The sequence below is a fragment of the Triplophysa dalaica genome, chromosome 12, assembly GCF_015846415.1.
Source record: "Triplophysa dalaica isolate WHDGS20190420 chromosome 12, ASM1584641v1, whole genome shotgun sequence".
Classification (NCBI taxonomy): domain Eukaryota; kingdom Metazoa; phylum Chordata; class Actinopteri; order Cypriniformes; family Nemacheilidae; genus Triplophysa; species Triplophysa dalaica.
This window is the reverse complement of record NC_079553.1, coordinates 16,217,998-16,240,756: the sequence shown is the minus strand read 5'-3', so window position 1 is coordinate 16,240,756 and position 22,759 is coordinate 16,217,998. Positions and strand designations below refer to the sequence as shown.

The following is a 22,759-nucleotide window of genomic DNA, read 5'->3' as shown; positions in this document are numbered from 1 at the left end:
CTGGTCCGAGTGAATTCGAGAAGGCAACCCATAGTGGACGAAGAACTTCTCTACCAAGACTTTAGCAACAGTCACGGCTCGCTGGTCTTTCGTTGGGAAAGCCTGAGCGTAGTGAGTGAAGTGGTCGGTTATTACTAACACATTGGCAATGCCCTTAGAATCAGGTTCCAGTGACTAGAAGTCAATGCATACCAGGTCCAATGGACCACTGCTGGTAATGTGGTTCAACGGTGCAGACTTCTGAGGGATGGTCTTTCGGGTAATGCAAGGCCCACAATTCTTAATGTATTGCTCAATTACGCTAGTCATACGTGGCCAGTAAAACCGGTCTCTGAGAAGCTCCGTTGTCCGCTCCACTCCCAGGTGACCAGAATCATCATGTAAAGATTGCAAAATGGTTGATCGATGCTTCTCATGCAGAACTAGCTGGACTTTCTCTTTTCCATCTTGAGTTTTAGTGAACCGGTGCAGCAAGTTGTTAAGGACCACCAGTTTTGAACCCTGACGTTGCTGGAGAGCCAGCTGACAGATGGCTTTAACACCAGACTGTGGAATTTCATTCCAAGAAGAAGATACATCGACATTGGTAGGGTCCCGAGAAAGGAAATCAGCATCAATGTTATGTTTTCCGGGCTTATACTGCAGGCTAAAAACTGTATGTGGACAAAGTGGCCAACCACCTATGACCTGTTGCGTTCAGCTTGGCACTTGTCAATACGTAAGTAAGAGGATTGTTGTCGGTCCTCACCACAAACTGGGCACCATACAAGTAATCGTGAAACTTGTCCACGACAGACCACTTTAGAACCAGGAACTCCAGCTGGTGTATGGGATAGCGTTGCTCGGAAGCACTCCGCTTTCGGCTAGCAAAGGCCACAGGCCGCAGTCCATCAGAATACTCCTGATTTAATACAGCCCCAAGGCCACTCAGACTTGCATCCACATGGAGTACATACGGCAGAGCTGGATCAGCAAAAGCAAGCACTGGTGCATGAGTTAGGCAGTGGATGATCCTGTGGAAAGCCTCTCTACACTCTTTATCCCATCACTCCCTGACTGGTTCGGTCTGCTTGTAGTACTTCTTTACATCCATCTTGCTTCGACATTTTGCAGGAGGGTATCCTTTAGTTAGCTCAGTCAGGGGTCTGACAATGGAGGAGTAACCCTTAATGAAACGACGATAAAACCTACAGAATCCAAGGAAGGACCGCAAAGATTTCAGGTCAGTAGGCTCTTTCCACAGAGTTACCGCAGAATTTCTTTCAGGGTCGGGAGCTATACCAGCAGATGACACAATGTGGCCCACATACTTGACTCTTGGACGGCAGAACTGGCACTTGTCTATGGATACCTTCAGGCCCCATTCCTCTAGTCTGTCAAGAACTTTAAACAGTCTCTCTTCATGATCCTCGAGGGTGCAGCCGAACACGATGAGGTCGTCAAGGTACACGATAACCTGTAGGAGATGCATGTCACTGACTACTCTATCCATAAGCCTTTGAAATGTAGCTGGGGCTCCGTTGATGCCCAACGGCATGCGCTCAAACTGGTAGAATCCCAGAGGACAGATAAAGGCAGTCTTCTCTTTGTCCTCTTCAGACATGGCTATCTGATAGTAACCGCTGCGAAGATCCAAGACTGAGAACCATTTGCTGCCGGCCAGACAGTCTAAAGCATCATCGATTCGTGGGGTAACATACTGGTCTGGGGCGGTGCGACTGTTTAAGGTGCGATAGTCTATGCACATCCTTATAGCTCCACTCTTTTTCCTAGCTATCACTATAGGTGACGCATATGGGCTTCGGGATTCCATGATGATACCAGTAGCTAGAAGGTTTTTAAGATGACGTCTTACATCATCAATATCGGCTAGAGCAATGCGTCGAGAATGTTCTCTAAAGGGTCGGGAGGCACTCAGGACCTACATCCCATTCTTAAATGGAGAACACATTATATCGTTCAGCCATCTTCAGGCGTAATCTCTGTTCCCAGGCAGTCGGAATGGTGGACTCACTAAAGTCAAACAACTCAGGATTGATCGGTTTCTTGGATTCTTGAACTCTGTGAGCCACAGTAACTGTATCAGTGGGGAATACCCGGGCAATAACACTCCCCGCAGGAATGGAGAGATCTTTGTTGGTTTCGTTGTGGATCAAGACTCTGAAGTTATTCACATCCACAGCAGAAGAAGGCAGTACAACTGGGGAAATAAACAAACCAGCAGGAAGGGAATCAACCATTGAGGTTTCAATGAGAAAGATATCTTCCCTCAAGGGCTTATCAGAGTCCACTTTGCACCAGGCATACCTCTCCCCTCGGGCTGGGATACTGAAAGTTTCTGGGCCTTCCCATGTCACTGTACCTTTAGGTCGATCCAGAGCAGTGTTTCGTTCTCTTTGAAATGGATGGGAGGCTGAGTGGGTTTGGATCCTCAGAGAGTGGGCACGGTTGGTTTCACTTGTGGTGCCATTTCCAGCAGTCAGTCGCTGAAAGAAACTAGCATTGGTTCCGATTATCACTGGAAACTGGGGTGGACCTTGAGGTTCTGGGCAAACTAAAGCAAGGATAGCTGTCTCTTCCACACCCGTGAGTGTACCAGGGAAGGAAACATCCACCACGACATAGCCTTGGTAGGGATAACAGGACAAGCTTAGGCCCCAAATGGATAACCCCGCAAGAGGATGTATGGGCCTGTCTGGAATGTTTTGAGAATACCACGAGTCAAATACAATGGTGACTTGGGAACCACTGTCCAGAAGAGCATGGCATGGATGTCCACAAATCTTCACTGCCACGGTAGAGGCAGGCAGGGAGACAGGGAGGGGAAAATCTCGGACGAGCCCCCAATTTATGTAGCCCCCCTGCCCTCCTAGGTTTTTCCTGACCTAAACTCTATAGGGTGGAGCACCGGATCCTTGTTATTATTGTCTCTCGACAAAGTATTAAATCCCCCTCTCAGTTAGCTTGGATAAATAAATGACCTAGAGAACTTTAAGTTAAAGAGATTTATTTATGAAATAGAAATGAAATAAAACAAATGAAGGTTATCTACAAATCAATAGAATTATGCAGATGTGTATATCGAGATTTCAGGAATGAATAATCCCTCATACATACAACAAAACTCAAATAGAGAGATATACAACTGGAAATAATAACTATACCGAAAACTAAACCAGATATATCCCCTAGGGAATATTAACCCAGAAAACCTGTTATTTTCAATACCCTTGGTGTTTCTTTAATGGTTAGATAGTTTGCACCCGCACACTAACCTGCGGATTAAACATGCGTAAGAAATACAAACTGTTGAAACCACAGTTAACAGTCCTCAATAAGGGAACACTGTTCGTTAGTGTAACAATGATCAATGTCAATTTAAAGATATATACAATAAAGTAAACTAAAGTGGGCCCACTCGCACACACAAACACCCCCCCGATGCAGGCCTGAGTCGTTGCTTGTGAGCGTAGGGGCCTATGAAACAGCAAACTGGCCTCTTCGCTCTTCTGCGAGCAAAATAAAATCAATAAGGGTACCTCTGTTCCTTATGCACTCACGATATACTCCTGGGCTGCACTATAAACACGATCAGTGACTTTCCGCCATCCATCCCACGATGCCGGAGGAACACCCAACGCTCCCGGTGGCTGGGTGCGCTATCCGGTATCCCGACAAGAGCTATGTAGTTCCTTAATCGCTTCCCACAACAGAATGATCACGGCCAGCCGACACTATTAAAGTTTGTAGCACAAAAACACTTTCCACAGCGCTATGTGATCCGGCAGCTAATTAAAGGCTAGCCGAACGTGCTGTCTCTCTCGCTCACGGGCGAACATTCTCAGTGAACAATACTGTAACACATTGCCTGTGTCAACCAGTACACATCAATTTACAAAAACACTCACGAAAAATCCCAATTGGATCTCGATCACAAATGCACAGAGGAACGTGATTGCAAATTTGATGGATTAATATATAATAGCAGTAAGTGAAGTGAAATAATCAATTTGATTGATAACTCACGGTTTGCGGATATATCTTTCAGATCTATCTCGATTACTTTATTTCTCCTTTTTTCTTCCTCACTCTCATTGACCAATCACATCATTATCTCTTATACATAGGCGGGTCTAAGCACTTATTCACCCAATCAACCCAGTATAATCAAACATGATTGCAGAAACCCACGTTTTTATCTGGTGCACATAAACCAAACTTCAGCATTGAAAAAATAAATCTTAAAGGGGACACGCATATAAATATATACTCTTGGCATATACCAGCGAACCAAAGAAACAGTTATATAACACGCAAGAATAACGCATTAAGTTGTTAATAGGTAAACACCATAAACAAAGTAAACATACTTAAAAGCTTCCCTTTTGAGGGGGCTACATAGATTTTAAGTTTTTATGTGCAGCACAAAATTGCACCGTGCAGGACTTACAATAAGTCTACCCTCCATCAATTTGCAATCATGTTCCTCTGTGCATTCGTGATCGAGATGCAAAGGTTAGGGTTTCTGTGAACCGTTTCGCGCCACCTGCTGTACCTCTGCGTACCGATTTAAGCCATAATAACAAAAAATACAGCTAACTAATACTACAAAAGACAATAAAAACAAAATAAAAAAACTGATTTTGAACTCCTCATATATTAAAGCCAATAAATTATAGATAATTTGCTCTGATAAATTATTTCACTTCACTTACTGCTATTATATTAATATTTGATAATGTATATTGGCCAAAATTTACATTTCAGTGCATCCATAAAAGAAATTAACCAAAAAAGATGTTGGTGTCAAAGGGGGTGAAGCCCGGGGTTTCTAAATCTGTTGTAATCATGAACCAACACCAGACCACAGGTGTCAAACAGTTTTCCAGAAATGATTTAAAACACTTTTAATATTTTAAACTAATAAGAAATGCTGTTAGTGACCAGGTTTGTTTTTCTGTACTCTGCGATTATCAAAGTGAACGGGTTATTAAATGAGAGTTGCTCTTTCTCATGTTCTCTACAAGAATATTCAATTAAATTTTATTTTTATAGCGCTTTTCACAATGTGCATTCTTCCAAAACTGCTTTACATGAGAAAATAAGAAAAACACAAAAAAGGCAAAACACAGTACAGTGCATGGTGTTTATAGAACAAGTAAGATCATTCTAGTAAATAATATCTAATAAATGCAGTCTCCCGGTTGTTTATTTAGCATATTATGCAGTAAAGGTGGGGTGGTTGATTTGGAATGGTGCTAACTTTAGCCTGCTATAAGCCCACCCTCCATGCGATTTGCCGTTCAAAGCCACGCCTCCTCCAAACACATGAATGTATTTGGTAACAAATTCTTCTCAAACCATGTACATACTTGTCCAAAAGAAAGAGCAACCATGGTATATTCTTTCAGACCCTTTGTCTACCAGAGCTGTCTCCATCGTGTAAAAGATGAACCAATGTTAATTTGAGGATTTTTTACCCACTTTGGTGGATTTAGTCATTCTAGGTGTTATCGAAAGTCCTGGGTTTTGAGATCTTAGATAGCATGATGGGTTGTAATGTGATAGAAGCTCTGTTATGTAGATAGGGGCTTAAAAGTTTCAGGCTTTATAAGTAATCGAAATAAATTTACAGTCAATACGATCCTTAATGGGTAACCATTTAAGGGATGATAACATTGGGGTTGTGTGATCGTATTTTCTGGACCTGGTTAGAACTCTGGCAGCTGAACTAACTGTAGTTTGTTTATTGATGATGCAGCACAACCACTAAGTAGAGCATTACAGTAGTCAAGGCTAGAGGTCACAAATGCATGAATAAGCTTCTCTGCGTCAGCAACACATAGAATATTTGGTAATTTGGAAACATTTCTAAAATGGAAGAAGGCTGTTTCTGTGACATTTGAGATATGATTACCAAATGACAGGTTGCTGTCTAATATAACACCTAGGTCTTTAACTGTATTAGTTGGAGTAATAGTGCAGCTTTCAATTTGCAAGTTATAATCTGAAATATTATTTTCACATGTCTTTGGTCCGATACAGAATATTTCTGTTTTATTAGAGTTTAAAAAAAGGAAATTACTAGTTATCCAATGTTTTATATTTTCAATGCACTCTCCCAATTTGGATAGCCGGAAGGAATCAACTGGTCTTAATGGGATAGATAGCAGAGTATCATCTGCATAACATTGGAAGCTAATTCTGTGTTTTCTAATAATGTTGCCAAGGGGCAGGATGTTAATGGAGACTAGCAAGGGTCCGAAAACCGATCCCTGAGGTAATCCATGATGTACTTACATTAGATTTGATGATTCCCCATTTAAATGGACAAATTTATATCTGACTGATAAGTTAGATCTGAACCATTGTAGTGTCTGTCCCTATATACCGGTATATCTGTGTAAGTGATCTAAAAGTATTTTATGGTCTATGGTATCGAACGCAGCAATAAGGTCAAGCAGGACTAGGAGTGAGATGTTACCTTTACCTTTTACCTAATTTCATGAATTCATTGCTACCAATGTGTGGCGGAATAACAAGGTCAGGTGATGTCTGTTTATTTGTTATTTAGCAACTGTACTAAATAAAAACCTTGGATTGTTTCTGTTAGTTTCTATGAGGTTTCGGAGGTACTGCATACAGTTTGCACTCTCTTTCCATTTAAAGACATCTAATTGGGTTTGTTTCCATTTGCGCTCCAGTTTACGTGTTTCTCTTTTAATGGTGCGAGCCAGCCTAGAGCCTGGTCCCATTACGTAGCCAATACTATTGTTGCAGCCATTAAAAAAGTTTTGTTTTGTTTTTTAAGGCCAAAGTAGTTCTATATATTTTCGTTTATTAAGTTACTTTACAGCAATTTCGGGGGATTTTTTTTTGTTAATTACACTTTTTGGTTATTTAAAGAGAACACCAAGCGGCTAGTGCACGATGGTGATTTGATCACGTTTGATCAATTAAGTCTATCAATCATCACTTGGCTCGCCTGCAATAAAATCAAAATATATATATTTTTAAATAAAGAAAAAACAACAATTTAAGCATATCACAATGTTAGTTTAAAGTTCATTATCACCACAACAGTAAAAGGGCACGTTTTTATCTAAAATGAGGTGCTCTGCCGCTTTTAATGGCGAACAGCGTGCTGAAAACAAACGAAAACGAGTAAAATATCAACAATTTAAAATAATAATAACCACGTGCAGATTGTTTTACCTTACACATTAAATTCAAACGCAGTTATTGTAAATTAAATAACACAAACAACAGTATAGCCCATCGACCGAGCTTCGGGCCAATTTATATGTCATAGCTCACAAGCGGGCTGGGCTGCGGGCTAGTTTTAGGCTTGTCCTCCTTTTTTGAATATATAGAACTTTTTTGAAGTGTTGGTTTTGCTCGTTTATTAAATTGTCTTTAGATTAAATCACAACCAGATCTTTTCTCTGACCTTTACTTAAATTGTTATTTTGTTTTATTATTTAGGAGTGGGAGGAACACAGACTATGCTTAAACTCCAAAGCGTGTGAGTTCAACGTTGTGTACAATAATACAATCATCAATAAATCCATCAAAAATTGTTCCCTCCATGTGTAAGTAAATTAGAAAAGTAATCTATAAGTAATAACTTTGTTAAAACTGATCCATTCCTAAGAATAAACATTGAGACAGAGAGACAACTTGTCTTCAGTCACCAGGACCAAACCATCAAGCAACGTTTAAACCATTTACAAAACCCAATAACTTGTTTGAAATAATATGTCATCTCAGATATCTCAGTGACCTTATCAATATCTGACCTGCCTTGAGCAACCATAAGGCAGATATTACCATTCAAAAGACAAACAAATTACACTGTCTAATATCTATGATATTTTAAGCGTCATCGAATGTGTTATATTACAAACACAAGAACACCATATGCATATTGATTTTCCCGATCTCATTTCATCTGAATTGTGCAGATCTCTGCATTTCAGCTGAATAAATGGGGCAGTTCTCTGCTCTTTATTGCTTAACATCTTTGTGTTTAATATCTGCTTTCCTTTTTAAAGGTTTCTGGGTTTGGGTTTCATATCGATACAGTCCCATTTTAGTTTTTTGACAGAGTATGTTTTGATTAGGAACTTTTGGTCTGTTTATTTTGGAACTGACATTAGGTGGAAAACCACTTCTGTTAATGGTCTGCTGCAGGCGATCTCAAAATGTTCCCAATGCTGGACAAAACATCTGCAGAGTTAATATACCAGTCTATTGTTAGCTTTCACTGTGCACGGTGTAAAACGTGCTAAAGATAGTATACTTCAGCTTGACATATTTATATAATAAAAATAAACTGAACATGGATGATAATGCGGTAACTCTTCTCTGATCACTGACCTGCTGCTCTGTACAGGATTTTGGGCTCAAAGAAGATGCAGGGGTTCTGATCAGCGATGCAGGAGAGGAGGAGACCCTTAGCCTGGACTGGACCTCTGGGCACAACAATCTAAACAAGTAGTTTGTAGTAAGCAAAATGCACAATGAATCCAATTTGTAGTGGTCCAAACGATAAGCTGAGATAAGTAACTACGATTAAAAAAGTACACAAATACGCAAAACACATAAATAGTCAAGAAATGTATTGGGTGTAATGGATGCAGCCCAGCAGAACATACTTAAAGGGAAAGTTCACACAAAAATGTAAATTCTGTCATCATTTACCTGTAATGTCATACCTGTATAAATTACTTTGTTGTGATGAACACAGAGAAATACATTTCAAAGAATGTAAGCAATTTTCAATTCTGTAACACCATCGACTACCGTTTAATTTTTCCTACTATGGTATTGAATTGAAAATTGGTGCCCCAGAATAGGAATTTTGAATATTCGATTAGTTTTTTTAATTATGGAACTTTGAATCATTTCGAATAACCGGTCAAGCCATTTTCTTCTCCTTTCCAAAGCACACGGGCAGCCAATGCAAAGCATACATGAGATAATTTTATGTAAAGGATAAATTGATGGCTAGCACCAAAATTCCATATATATAGCTCTGCTATATTAGCTTTGCTGAGCCGCAGACACGCCAGGAAGACAGAGAATGTCACAGCGCATTGTGAACGCGATTAAATAGTTATTTAAAAACATATTAATGAATATTTTTTAACTCAAAAAAATATAAACCTTTTAAATTGTTTACTAATAGTATTAACCTGTAAACATTTTAACGATCGGTTAACAGGTAAACGGTCAATGTCAGCATCCCTACTTACGGCTACGGCTGGGGGTAAACGATTTTTTATTAAACGATTAATCTGACGATTATTTTATTGATTGGTGGACTAATCTAACCACTAATTGGCTGCTTAATCTAACGATTATTTTTCTGTAGCTCGATTAATAAAAAAGATAATTAATCTCAAAATAAATACCCAAAAAATCGTAAAAATATACTTTATTAACTCTTTCACCGCCATTGACGAGTTATTACGGCAATCAGTGTTTGTACTGTTGTACAGCAGGTGGCGCTATTACACACCTTTGGGAAAAAGTACAGAATCCCAGAACCTAGAACGTATATGTTTTAGCGGTTTTTAATGATTGTTCCGAGTGGAATCTGGACGGAATCTTTGACAAAAACGTTAATTATCTCAGCTGTTTAATCAAAATGATGCATTTTTTAAGAAACCTACCCACATCTACGGAGTGATAAAAAATTAACAAATGAACATAGAAGATTAAGGTTTTCTTTGTTTTGTTCTTTCATTTGACATATTGTTTGTCCATATATTCTTTATAGAAAATTTACTTTGAGCCATTAAAGTTGGGTGAAAATGTAAAAAAGCTGGTGTAGGCTGGCAACTTTTTTTTAAAGAGGCTGGCAGCGAATGCGTTAAATACAGTTTTGCACAGCAAAAAATATTTACTTTACACAAAATTTAATTAAATTATTTTACTGTTATACAAAATGAAAGACCAGCTTGTTTACTCTTTACCAATGTTAGTACCAACAAAACTCTCTTGTTCAAAAAATTAAAAAGTTGTAGTGCAAAAAAAAACACTGTGCAGTGCACAGTATAGACATTCCTGAGAGTGTTTAACACAATATAAAATTCCTGTTTTTGCATATATTTAGCATGCATTGCATCTCTTTCCCAAGATAGGAGTCCAGGGTTCTTTGCTTTGTCCTAGAAAACACGGGTGACAGCTGAATCTCAGGGAGTAATTTAAACAGTCGCATAATTTACATCATGCTTTCAGTTCTGTGCTCTGGCTCGATTTGCGCTCATTACATGTGAACCGCGCCCGTCCCCAACCCCACCGTGCTCTTGCCCACCTCTTCCAAGCGTGCCAGGGACCACTTAACGAACCATGCCCAGGAGCAATAAGGAGAGACCACGCTAGTCAAATGAACCGGGCTTTGGTGTAGTGACTGGATCATTGAGAGGAAAGCCATAAACCCCATCACTCACTTTTGTCCTGGTTTCTAGATAGCCTAATCAAAAGACCATAGAAAAACCTGGCTCCAGTGGTCTGGTTTTAGGTTTTTAACTCTCACCGAGGGTGTGATGACCCTTTGGTTTCTCTGTAGGAGTGATGGCCGGGATTTGGGCCACACAATTCTGATACCATTATCTTTGCAATGATTGATAAATAAAAGGACATTACTATATTAATTTGGTTTAAGATCTTTTATTTTGTCATTGTACTGAGTCAGTGCACGGGCTTAGTTATGCGGCTTAAGAAAAAAATATTAAAACCAGTTAAAATTTCTCTGTCGCTAGAATGTGATTTATAAAAACCACATTTGAAAGAATAGCTGTGGCGTGTCGGTGGCCGACAACCGACTGGGCAGTTCGACTATTGCCCTTATTGACAGGTAAAGTCAGAAGTGCATTTGTACATAAGGACATTGTTTAATCTCTCGACTACCAGAAAGTCAAAACGGCATTACTTAACAAATATGACATCAATTCTGAAAGTTATCGTCTGCAGTTCAGGTCGTCCGAGGTGGGGAAGGACGAAAACCCAAAAGAGCTACAGTTGTGTTCAAAATTATTCAACCCCCAATGCTGTAAATGGTTTTAGGGAATTTAGTGTACATTTGTTATTGTATTCAGAATGAAATCCTACAAGGACTTCTTAAAGAACCATATGCAACTAAAATGACATCAATTAGTTTTGCAATACAGTAGTAAATGTTTCTTTGTGAAATCTTCATTGACATAATTATTCAACCCCTTAAAGACTACCACTCTGAAGAACAGAGGTTCAATGAAGTGTTTTCAATCAGGTATTGAAAACACTTGTGGATATCAGGGAGCAGCAATAAAGCCTAATAAGCACCAATTAGGCAGCTTTAAAATGACTGTGATACTCAGCTCCTTCTAGACATTTACTGGTGTGGTTACAAACATGGTGAGGTCAAGAGAATGGTCCAGGAAGACAACAGAACAGGTGATTACTCTTCACAGGAAGGGCAATGCCTATAAGAAGATTGCAAAGATGTTAAACATACCAAGAGACACCATAGGAAGCATCATTCGCAAATTCAAGGCAAAGGGCACTGTTGAAACGCTACCTGGTCGTGGCAGAAAGAAGATGCTGACTTCGACTGCTGTGCGCTACCTGAAGCGTAGAGTGGAGAAAAGTCCCCGTGTGACTGCTGAGGAACTGGGAAAAGATTTGTCAGATGTGGGTACTGAAGTTTCTGCTCAGACAATATGGCACACCCTGCGTAATGAAGGCCTCCATGCCAGAACTCCCAGGCGCACCCCCTTGCTGTCCCCAAATAATAAGAAGAGTCGACTGCAGTATGCCAAAAGTCATGTGGACAAACCACAGAAGTTTTGGGATAGTGTTCTGTGGACTGATAAAACAAAATTAGAACTGTTTGGGCCCATGGATCAACGCTATGTTTGGAGGAGGAAGAACAAGGCCTATGAAGAAAAGAACACCTTGCCTACTGTGAAGCATGGCGGGGGGTCAATCATGCTTTGGGGCGGTTTTGCTTCTGCAGGTACTGGGAAGTTTCAGCGTGTGCAAGGTACCATGAATTCTCTTCAGTACCAGGAGATATTGGATGACAATGTGATGCAGTCCGTCACAAACCTGAGGCTTGGAAGACGTTGGACCTTTCAACAGGACAATGATCCCAAGCATACCTCCAAGTCCACTAGAGCATGGTTGCAGATTAAAGGCTGGAACATTCTGAAGTGGCCATCGCAGTCACCAGACTTAAATCCGATTGAGAACCTCTGGTGGGACTTAAAGAAAGCAGTTGCAGTGCGCAAGCCTAAGAATGTGACTGAACTGGAGGCTTTTGCCCATGATGAATGGGCGAAGATAACCGCAGATCGCTGCAAGACACTTGTGTCAAGCTATGCTTCACGTTTAAAAGCTGTTATAACTGTAAAAGGATGTTGCACTAAGTACTAAGATTGAATGTCACTTGGGGGTTGAATAAAACTGATAATGATGTGAGCTCAGAAAAGACATTTGTGGTTATTTCATTATAAATGTTATGTTATATTTGTCTGACCTACACGTGCCTCTTTGATTTAATTGTCAGCAGGATGACTGAATGATCATAATCAATGTCAAACCGACCAAAACAATCAATTTCAGTGGGGGTTGAATAATTTTGAACACAACTGTATATGTGAGATTGAAAGAACTGTATCACAAGTGGGTTCAACCCCAGAATCGAACCAAGCATGACATTTGTGAAGTGATCGTGCTGGAACAGTTTCTGCACATGTTAGCCCCCTGACCTGCAAATATGGATTAAAGAGCGTGATCCAAAACTGCTTCTGAGGCTGCCGCTTTGGCGGATGTCTTTCTGTCAGCTCGACGGAAGACTCAAGTATGGACTTACAATCAGTGGCGGGGATTCAAAGAACCAAAAAGTCAAGCAAAGATGTTCCAGGTTGGGACCAAGACTGCAAGTGAGGGTAAGTCTGTGGGTGATCGGGGTGGTCCTGTTAATCAAAGCCCTAACCAGAAGTTTAATAGCAGGAAAGGTGTTGTGTGTCATCAGTGTGGACAGGAGGGTCACATTAAACCTAGGTGTCCCAACAATCCTTCTTCCAATGCTTATTTGTGTTGTGTGCCACGACCTGTCCACCCTGAGAAGAGAGATGTCCCCTTGCATTTTGCGGCTGTAGTCCTTATTGGTCAGGAAGTAAGGGCCTTAGTAGACACAGGTAGCATGCAGTCATTGGTTCGCACAGATTTAGTTTCAGGTAATCTCAGAAATTCTGGTTCAAAGGTGCCTATACATTGCATTCATGGAGACGAGAAATGTTATTGTAGAAGTGCAAGGACAGGTTTATTTGCTGAATGTTGGTCTGGTAAATGATCTTCCATACTCCATGCTTTTGGGCCAAAACTTACCAGTGTTGTTTGATTTGCTACCTGGTAGGCATGATTGCAATATGGCTGAAACACGGGCTATGGCTAGTAAGAGAGAGGAAGATATCCAGTATGTCAGTGCATAACCTTTCTTTGATTCTGGTTTAGATGATAAACCAGGAAAATCCCGTAAGCCGAAGAGGCAAAGGAGACAGGAAAAATTTAGGTTTGTTGCCAATAGTGTTGAAGAAGAACCACTCCTTGAACAGTTTAAATCACACTTTGTACTCCTGCAAGATATAGGCAAATTGCAACAGGATGATTTAGAGATAGGCCCATTGTACAAAGAGGCACAAGGGTACCATAGTCGGGAAAGTCAAGAAGGCCAGGAGAGTAAATTGCTTTTACAAGATGGAGTGGTTTATAAGCGGCAGGGTGCAGAGGCCAAGATGGTTGTCCCCCAGAAGGCAAGAGAGTTGGTGCTTCAGCTAGGCCATTCGGTCCAATGGGCAGGTCATTTAGGGAGACAAAAGACCATAGCTCGTATTAGTCGTCATTTCTTTTGGCCCAATTTGAGAAGAGATGTGGGTAACTTTTGTAGGAGTTGCCCAGAGTGCCAATATACCACTAGTAGACGCCCCTCTAAAGTTCCTTTAGAACCACTACCTGTTATAGGCATACCATTTGTACAGCTGGGAATGGATGTGGTAGGGCCCCTTGAGCGTAGTAAAACCGGGAACAGGTACATGTTGGTTATTAATGATTATGCCACTAGGTATCCGGAGGTTTTTCCCCTTAAGAAAGTAACTGCCAGGAATGTAGCTCTTTGTCTTGTTCAGCTGTTTGCTAGAGTGGGGTTCCCTAGGGCCATTGTGACTGATCAGGGGTCCAACTTCATGTTGAAACTATTAAAACAAGTGTATCAGCTGTTAGGGATAAAGGGCATAAGGACTACACCCTACCATCCACAGACAGACGGCTGGTTGAAAGATTCAACCAGACCCTTAAGCAAATGCTACGCAAATTTGTTAATGATACTGGAGCCGATTGTGACCAGTGGCTCCCTTATCTTTTATTTGCATACAGGGAGGTACCTCAGGCTTCCTTAGGGTTTTCCCCTTTTGAACTGCTGTATGGCCGGGACGTCCGGGGACCCCTGACCCTTCTGGAGGAAACCTGGAAAGAAGGCCACAAGATCACTGGCTCCCAGAATGTTGTTTCCTATGTACTCCAAATGAGGGAAAGACTGGAAAGTATGACACAACTTGCCCACAGGAATTTGATTGAATCTCAAAGTCGACAGCAAACATGGTATGACAAAAAGGCCAGAGCCAGAAGTTTTCAGCCTGGAGCTAAGGTATTGGTGATGCTGCTAAGGGACAATAGTAAGCTACTGGCTAAATGGCAAGGACCCTTTGAGGTGGTTGGAAGTTGGAGTCTACCACCTATGTGATTGCCTCACCCGGACAGAGCCGATCCATAAGGGTACTCCAAATTAACTTATTAAAAGGGTGGCATGAGAGGTCAGATACAGGAGTGGAGGTTCTAATGCTTCGCCGGGTGGAAGATGAAGAGGAGGTTTGTGAACAGTATCTTCCCATTCCTTCTAATGTTACTTTGGACCTTCGGCATCTGTCATTACACTAACAGGCGGACGTTCAAGGTCTCTGTAGCCCAGAGGTGTTTAAAGAGATACCTTGAAGAACTAGTTTGGTACAGCATGATATAGAACTTTGCGATGGGGCAGTACCTCGACGAAGGAGTTATCGTGTGCCTGAGCGGCTTTGACCTCTCTAAAAGAGGAACTGGATCAAATGTTGACTATGAACATCATTGAACCCTCACGAAGTGATTGGTGTAGTCCTGTGGTGTTAGTTCCAAAGAAGGATGGCAGTCTCCGTTTTTTTGTGGACTTCCGTTATCTTAATTCCGTCTCTAGATTTGACTCCTATCCAACACCCAGGATTGATGAACTGATTGATCGCCTGGGCCAAGCTAAATGGATAACCACTATTGACCTTTGTAAAGGTTATTGGCAGGTCCCCTTGACTGCCCAGTCAAAAGAATTCACGGCATTTGGCACTCCTTGGGGGCTCTACCATTTTTCGGTTATGCCTTTCGGGTTACATGGGGCTCCCGCTACATTTCAGAGGCTGATGGATCATGTGTTGTCTAGCCTTTCTGATTACGCAGCATCATACTTGGATGATATTATTGTGTATAGTTCATCCTGAGATCAACATCTCCAACATCTGAAGGAGGTGCTCCATCGCATTCAGGAGGCGGCCCTCACCATTAACTCTTCCAAGTGTGCTCTAGCTAAAAAGGAAACAGAGTACCTAGGGTATGTAGTCGGTAACAGGGTCATTAGACCCCAACTTCAAAAGATTGAGGCTATCCAAAACTGCCCTCTGCCAGAGAACAAAACTCAGATCCGATCTTTCTTAGGGATGGCTGGTTGGAACAGAAGATTTGTACCGAACTTCTCTGCTCGTGTGGCACCTCTGACTGATTTGACTCGAAAGAATTGCCCCAACCGGATTTGCTGGACAGAGGAAGCAATGGAATCTTTCCAGGACATAAAAGCTGCTGTATGTGAAGAGCCAGTGTTTTTTTGCCCTCATTTTGGAAAGCCATTTGTGTTGCAGACTGATGCCTCTGACATTGGCATTGGTGCAGTGCTCCTTTAGGGTGAGTTGGACAGTAGACATCCAGTGGCATACGTCAGTAGGAAGCTGTATCCAAGGGAGGTACGGTACGCCACCGTTGAGAAGGAGTGCCTGGCGCTAAAGTGGGCCTTAGATACTTTCAGGTACTACCTTCTCGGTAGAGAGTTTACCATTGAAACTGGATGGAATACTACATCGACCGTTACAATGGATGGACAGAATGCGGGATACTAATGTTAGAATTACCCGCTGGTACCTTTCTATGCAGCCTTAAGTTTAACATCCAGCATGTGCCCGGGAAAAGTAATACAACTGCTGACTTCCTCTCCCGCTTACCAGCGTGAGATCTTTTGTGGGGGGATGTGTGATGGCCGGGATTTGGGCCACACAATTCTGATACCATTATCTTTGCAATGATTGATAAATAAAAGGACATTACTATATTGGTTTGGTTTAAGATCTTTTATTTTGTCATTGTACCGAGTCAGTGCACGGGCTTAGTTATGTGGCTTAAGATAAAAATATTAAAACCAGTTAAAATTTCTCTGTGGCTAGAATGTGATTTATAAAAACCTAGCTCAAATTGTTTAAGTTCATTTTATAGTTAAGACGACTTGAAATGTTTAATACCTGGTGTGTTGTTGGAATGGACCAGCCTAGTGACAAAGAGATTCAAACAGGAAGTTCATCTGTTTTATGGGAATTCTAAGGAAATGAGACCGCACCAACTTTCAAGTATTAGAGGGGACATTGGAAAATGTGATGTCTTGATCAATGTGAGTTTGTTTAATATAATTATTTTGCATTGACAAAAGTTTATCCATGGCTCTAAGTTTAGTTAAATGTATTGTGTTTATTTCAGGGTTTGTGTTGTTACTGTTGTGAAAATTTGTATTGTTTTGTCTCCCCTTTTTATTTTCATGGTGCTGACCACCTCTTATAAATTCAGTGTATGTTTGTCTAGAGGTGTGTTACTTGTTGTACCCTGAGAAAGGTGATGCTGGATTTTTGTCCTCTGTTAGTGAGATGCTAAAGCATAATGAGTCCTTTTTTGTGTTCCAGATAGAGGTCGACCGATATGCGTTTTTCAGGCCGATACCGATACCGATTATTTCCATGCAAATTAGACCGATAACCGATATTTTGAACCGATATATATATATGGTGTAAAAACGTAAATTTATATAGAAATTAAGAAAACATGCTCTGAAACATTTGAAATATTTTTAATTCTGACTGAGAAATCTTAATCATAACACTTATATTAATACTAATAAAAGAAAGATGGGAGCACCCAGCAGAATTCTGTGAACATTTTGTAAACCACAAGCAACACAGTAAAAAACAACAAGCAACAAATGAAAAAATGAATTGAATGTAACAAATTATATTTATTAATGGAAAAAAATATGTTCATTATGCTAATCATTGGATTAACTGGCACAATTTGAATTTATATATTAAGTGTAAATAATTGAATTGCCTTCATAGCTTTATTGTGTATGTTGTTGAAAAGACCGCAATATTTTCATGAAGCTATAACATGAACATGAGAGCGCTCTGACTGAAGACCAACGATTCAAGTTCTTCATGCTTTAAAATGTCTTGTATTTTTGAAATGGCGTCATTTTAAGTGACGTGCAAAACGCCAGCTCGATCAATTACAAGAAACGCGTGTGCAGTGTGCTGCTCGCTTGCAGAGCAAATCATTGTTATACTGAGGATGTGAATTATATCTACATGATAATAATGCGTAAATCCCGCGGAACCTGCAGGAAACCCGCAAAGCTGTTCCGAAATTCAGGCACTTATTATATTGAAGTGTTTTGCATCTTCAGTGCAGTGGATTGAGATTTATTTCAACGTTTGATGCTGCTTTACCTCATAGAGCAGGAACCCGAAGCAGCGCTTTCGGTGTGACAGTGAAAAAAGACTTTCTGTTCCGCAGCCTCCCATGTTGATTGGCCGGACTCGTGACTTAGTCCCAACAAATCAGAGGGGCAGTGGGCGGGCATTACTCTAGGCAAACCCTTAGAGTGACGTGTTCCGACTGCTCTCGCTAAATCCTTGGCTGCGTCAGAGCCAAAAAGCGCATTTCAAAATTAAATGACTTTATCGGCAAATCGGCTTTGAAAATGATCGATATCGATTATCGGCTAAATCCTTAATATCGACGCCGATAATCGGCCAATTCGATAATCGGTCGACCACTAGTTCCAGATCTTTCCTATGATCTAATTTGAATGGAATACAATTTTTGCATCTTTTTCATCTCTGATGAGGCTTGATCACCTTTTATCTTGCGTAAGCAGGATTTAATAAAAACTGTCACACTTGAAGACTACTTTGCTCCCTGTTTTTGTGGCAATGGAATCAATTTTTTGGTTGTGATTTGCTAAGGCATGGCAGATCCATCACAACTGGTGGCAGTGGTGGGATGCCACTAGGGGCAGTAGGTTTCTTTTTTTGTGTGTTTATGCGATCGTCATTATGTTTACCATGTCGAGTAGAGTTTAATAAAAAAACAAAGGCATTTGTGATGGGATTTCTGTGCTCACGCTTTCAAACTTGGTCACTTAAACTGTGTTTCGATCTATGCTACCTCTGCTCTTAATTCTGTTTGGTAGAGTCACGTCACTTATGGTCATGAGATAACATTAGTGAATAAAATCATTAATGCATTTGCTGGACGAATACATATAGGATTTTTATCACTACACTGCTAATTAGAAATTGTAAAATATGTATGTGTAATTACGATTATTAACGTAATTCCTTGAATGAAATTGATGCTTTAAATAACTCATTTCATGGATGTGATCTTGATAGATCTGGTGGAGAATAATATTTGCTGAGTTAAACTTATCCTTATTTAACATGCAGCTAATATCGCTACATCGGGCACAGTTCAGATTGCCTAGTGAGAGCATGGGCATAAATCTCGGTTGGGACGGAGGGGACATGTCCCCCTCCATCCGGGGGTTGTATCCCCCTCAAATCAATTAAACTCGCATTCTCTATTGTCATAAATATATTTATGTTTACCTAAACTAATGTTTACTGTGCGGCCTGGCATAATGTGAACATTAACGGCCACAACTAGCCACCCATCCTGCCATTCAGGTCCCGTGTCACACACAGCCGCGAAAATACCGGTTACAATTTTGTGACGTTGGCACTATTTCTAGTGTCCACAAAAGGTGCACAGCTTTCATTCAGTTGGAGAAGGTCGTTTTCTCAGCATCTATTTTGTGCAGTTTGTGTGCGGCAGATAAGCTAAACATTCAGTATACTGAAACTCGGGCGATTCATCAACGAGTACAACATAGAATTTAAGCATCCGTCACTGCTACTGACTGTTTGTTTGGCTACACTAACATGAACAAAGTTTGTTGGCCGAGGCAGTGCACTACAGGGGAAATTAACAACTACTCATTAATGTCGATGTAAGGTGACTTTGTCTGACGATGTTGCAGTATATATCAGGATAACAAGTGTTTAAAAAGTGACTCATTGATAACATGTAGTATCATGGGTAGTGTGTTGTGAAGACATATATAAAAACAGAGAGAAAAAAAATATATAAATGGAAAAAAGCTTTTTTGTTCACTTGTATTACAGTATGTGACAGTTCAGTTATAATATGACTCCAAGTCTACATGATAAACCTATGAACCGAATGCATATTGTTGCTTTGTGTCATAGTTAGTACAATTTTGACTGTATTATTTGTGTCCCCTTGAAAAATTGCTCTTGAGAAATTTTATGTGTATTGTCCCCCCCCTTCTGTTTATTGAGATTTATGCCCATGAGTGAGAGTACACCCTTAGTAGAACAATGGTGTTACTTTTTGTCCTTACATAAATAATCAATATAAGTGTTCACCTTTATCCCAGGACAGTGTGCGAAGAAGGCTTCTGGACTCTGGGAGTGATAGAGCGCGCCATGACCCACGCAGCCCCATGGAGATCTGATGATCAGGTTTCCACAGTCAAACATGTTTCCAGAGCGGTATCGGTACTTGGCGGCTTCATTTACAATCTACGAAGTCATGAAAAGTATGAAACAGTAAAATGTCTTTACAATGGCATAAAATAAAAACAATACCTACTCACAGCTGTGCTTAAGAAATAACATGCTCATGAGGTTTAACGTGCCTAAAACTCAAGTCATAAAAAGCTTTTAAATTAAAAGCAGATTTTTTTAAGTTAACCGAGCATGAAGCCAGGGAATTTTCTTACAATGTTGACAACAACCATTTGAAGAAACTCAGGGTAAAGTTGAGTTTTACAGTCTCGAACAGGAAGCGTAGGAGCAAAAAAATATAATAATAAGGAATACGAAACAGACTTTGAGAGTCTCCATAAATATTAGGTCCGGCTCTGATGCTCAATTTGGTATTTAGTCTCCTTGATGATGGAAAGAAAACTCATAAATCTTCAGCAAGGCAAAGACATAACAAGAACATCAGCAGACAGACAGGGAGAAGTTCTTTATTCCGAGATGTATCTGGACATTTTATCCTCATATGAAATTAAAAATGAAAGACTTATTCATGATGAATTATTGTCACTTCTCGTAAAGAGTAGGGGTGTAACCCCTGGGTCCTGCCCAGATTCCCTCCACTGGTCCTTGTCAATAATGGCCTCCTAATTAGGGATGGGCATTTTTCAATAATTTGATATTTGAATATTTGAGCCCATAAAAAATGAATTTGTTCATTTAAAATAAGTTCATATTGACGTAATTTGTTACATTTTTATTTAGTCATAATTTTACATCAAGCTTATAATTATCATGAACTATTCAGAACGCATGAATATTATATCATGTTTATAGCTTCTTTTAATGTTGAAAAAAGAAAAATTTGAAAAATACATAAAAACTGCATTTAAACCTGCATGGAACGGTATAATATAAAAAGAAAACAGACAAAACACTACGAACAAAACTCAACGTATATTGACAGTCTGTGGAATTTGGTTATCTTGTTTATTTTATTTTACATGTTCTTGATAAGAAAATCAAGCATATACAGGTACATCTCAAAAAATGAGAATTTCATGAAAAAGTGAATATTTATTGTCATTAATTTCAGACAGTGTAACCCATAAATTATATAGGTTCATTACACATAGAGTAAAATATTTCAGGTGGCAATGCTCAGGGGTAACGAAAGACCAGATTGCTTTGATAGCGGCCTTTAGAGCGCAAGGTCTGGCTATGACCAAGTGCAGGATCGCGTCTTTCCACGTCTTCTGTGCTGTGAGACCGGTAAAGAAAAGCAGCACGTTCCGCACACACCCGCAAATGAATGTGTACACCGTTTCCAAACATTTGTCACTTACCTAATCTTCTCTTTAAATGCAAGTAATCCGTAACTAAAACTGAACTTTACGCTACATAATTTGTTTTTAAGTAAAATAACCAAAATCACCATTTTTGGTGCATCAATGTTGCGCTGAACCCTTAACCACCGGGTGTCATCCGCACATGCACACACGTCTGATTCAACAATCAGTTGACTTTAGGCAAGATGTGACAATTCTAATTCTATTATGTAAATTCTTGGTCGGGGACACCCCAAAAAAATTCCTGGAAGATGGATGCGTTGACTGTGGACATCAGAAAACACAGTGGACCAAAGTCCTCTTTTCAGATGAAAGTTAATTTTGCATTTCATTTGGAAATCAAAGTCCCAGAGTCTGGAGGAAGAGTGGAGAGGCACTTAATCCATGTTGCTTGAAGTCCAATGTGAAACTTCCACAGTCAGTGATGATATGGGCTGCCATGTCATCTGCTGGTGTTGGTACAGTCAACGCAGCCATCTACCAGGATATTTTAGAGCACTTCATGCTTCCTTCAGCGGACAAGCTTTATGGAGATGCTGATTTCACTTTCCCACAGGACTTGGCACCTGCTCACACTACCAAAGGTACCAAAGGCTTGTTTAATGACCATGGTGGTACTGTGCTTGATTGGCCAAGAAAGCTGTCTGACCTGGACCCCAAAGAGTATCTATGGGGTATTGTCAAGAGGAAGATGAGAGACATCAGACCCAGAAATGCTGATGATCTGAAGGCCGCTATCAAAGCAATCTGGGCTTCCATTACACCATAGCAGTGCCACAGGCTGATTGCCTCCAAGCCACGCCACATTGATGCCGTAATTCATGCAAAAGGAGGCCCAACCAAGTATTGAGAGCATAGAATTGAACATACTTTTCAGAAGCTTGACATTTCTGTTTAAAATATCCTTATGTTATGTTCTTATTTTCTGAGACACTGAATTTGGGGTTTTCATTATCTGTATCCCATAATCATCCAAACTTCAAGAAACAGAGGAAAATATTTCAAGCCTTTATGTGTAATGAATCTATATAATATATGAGTTTCATTTTCTGAAAAGAGTGGCAAAAAATGTTGACCTTTTTCACGATATTCCATTTTTTTTAGATGTACCTGTAGGTCTATTTTACTCTGTTTAAAGTCTGTTCAACAAGCCGACTGCTCTTCTCTAACTCCCAGTAACAAAACTCAGATCTGACATGAATATCTGGCTTTATTGTTTATACTGTTGATAATAAATAAACTCTGTCTTGTTTAGCTGTGCGTTGCATTTGCATCAACAAATTATGTAGGCCCATTTATTTCAACTAAGGTAAGGAATCACAGAGTGCTTTAAAACAAACCAAAAAGCATCCGTGCAAATTTATTACGAGGCTGTAACTTGAAGGCGACGACCCTATTTGG

The 22,759-nt window shown here is 40.2% G+C and overlaps 1 protein-coding gene across 1 annotated transcript in view; it reads right to left on the bottom strand.

Moving 5' to 3' along the window:
• The window catches only part of bckdhb (branched chain keto acid dehydrogenase E1 subunit beta), a 95,135-nt gene that overhangs the window by 63,787 nt on the left and 8,589 nt on the right, over window positions 1-22,759 (bottom strand). Inside the window, exons 5-6 of the mRNA XM_056761704.1 lie at window positions 19,893-20,048; window positions 8,380-8,488 (exon numbers count right to left, since the gene is read on the bottom strand). Of these exons, the coding sequence (XP_056617682.1) occupies window positions 8,380-8,488; window positions 19,893-20,048 (265 nt within the window). The remainder of the gene's footprint in view (window positions 1-8,379; window positions 8,489-19,892; window positions 20,049-22,759) is intronic.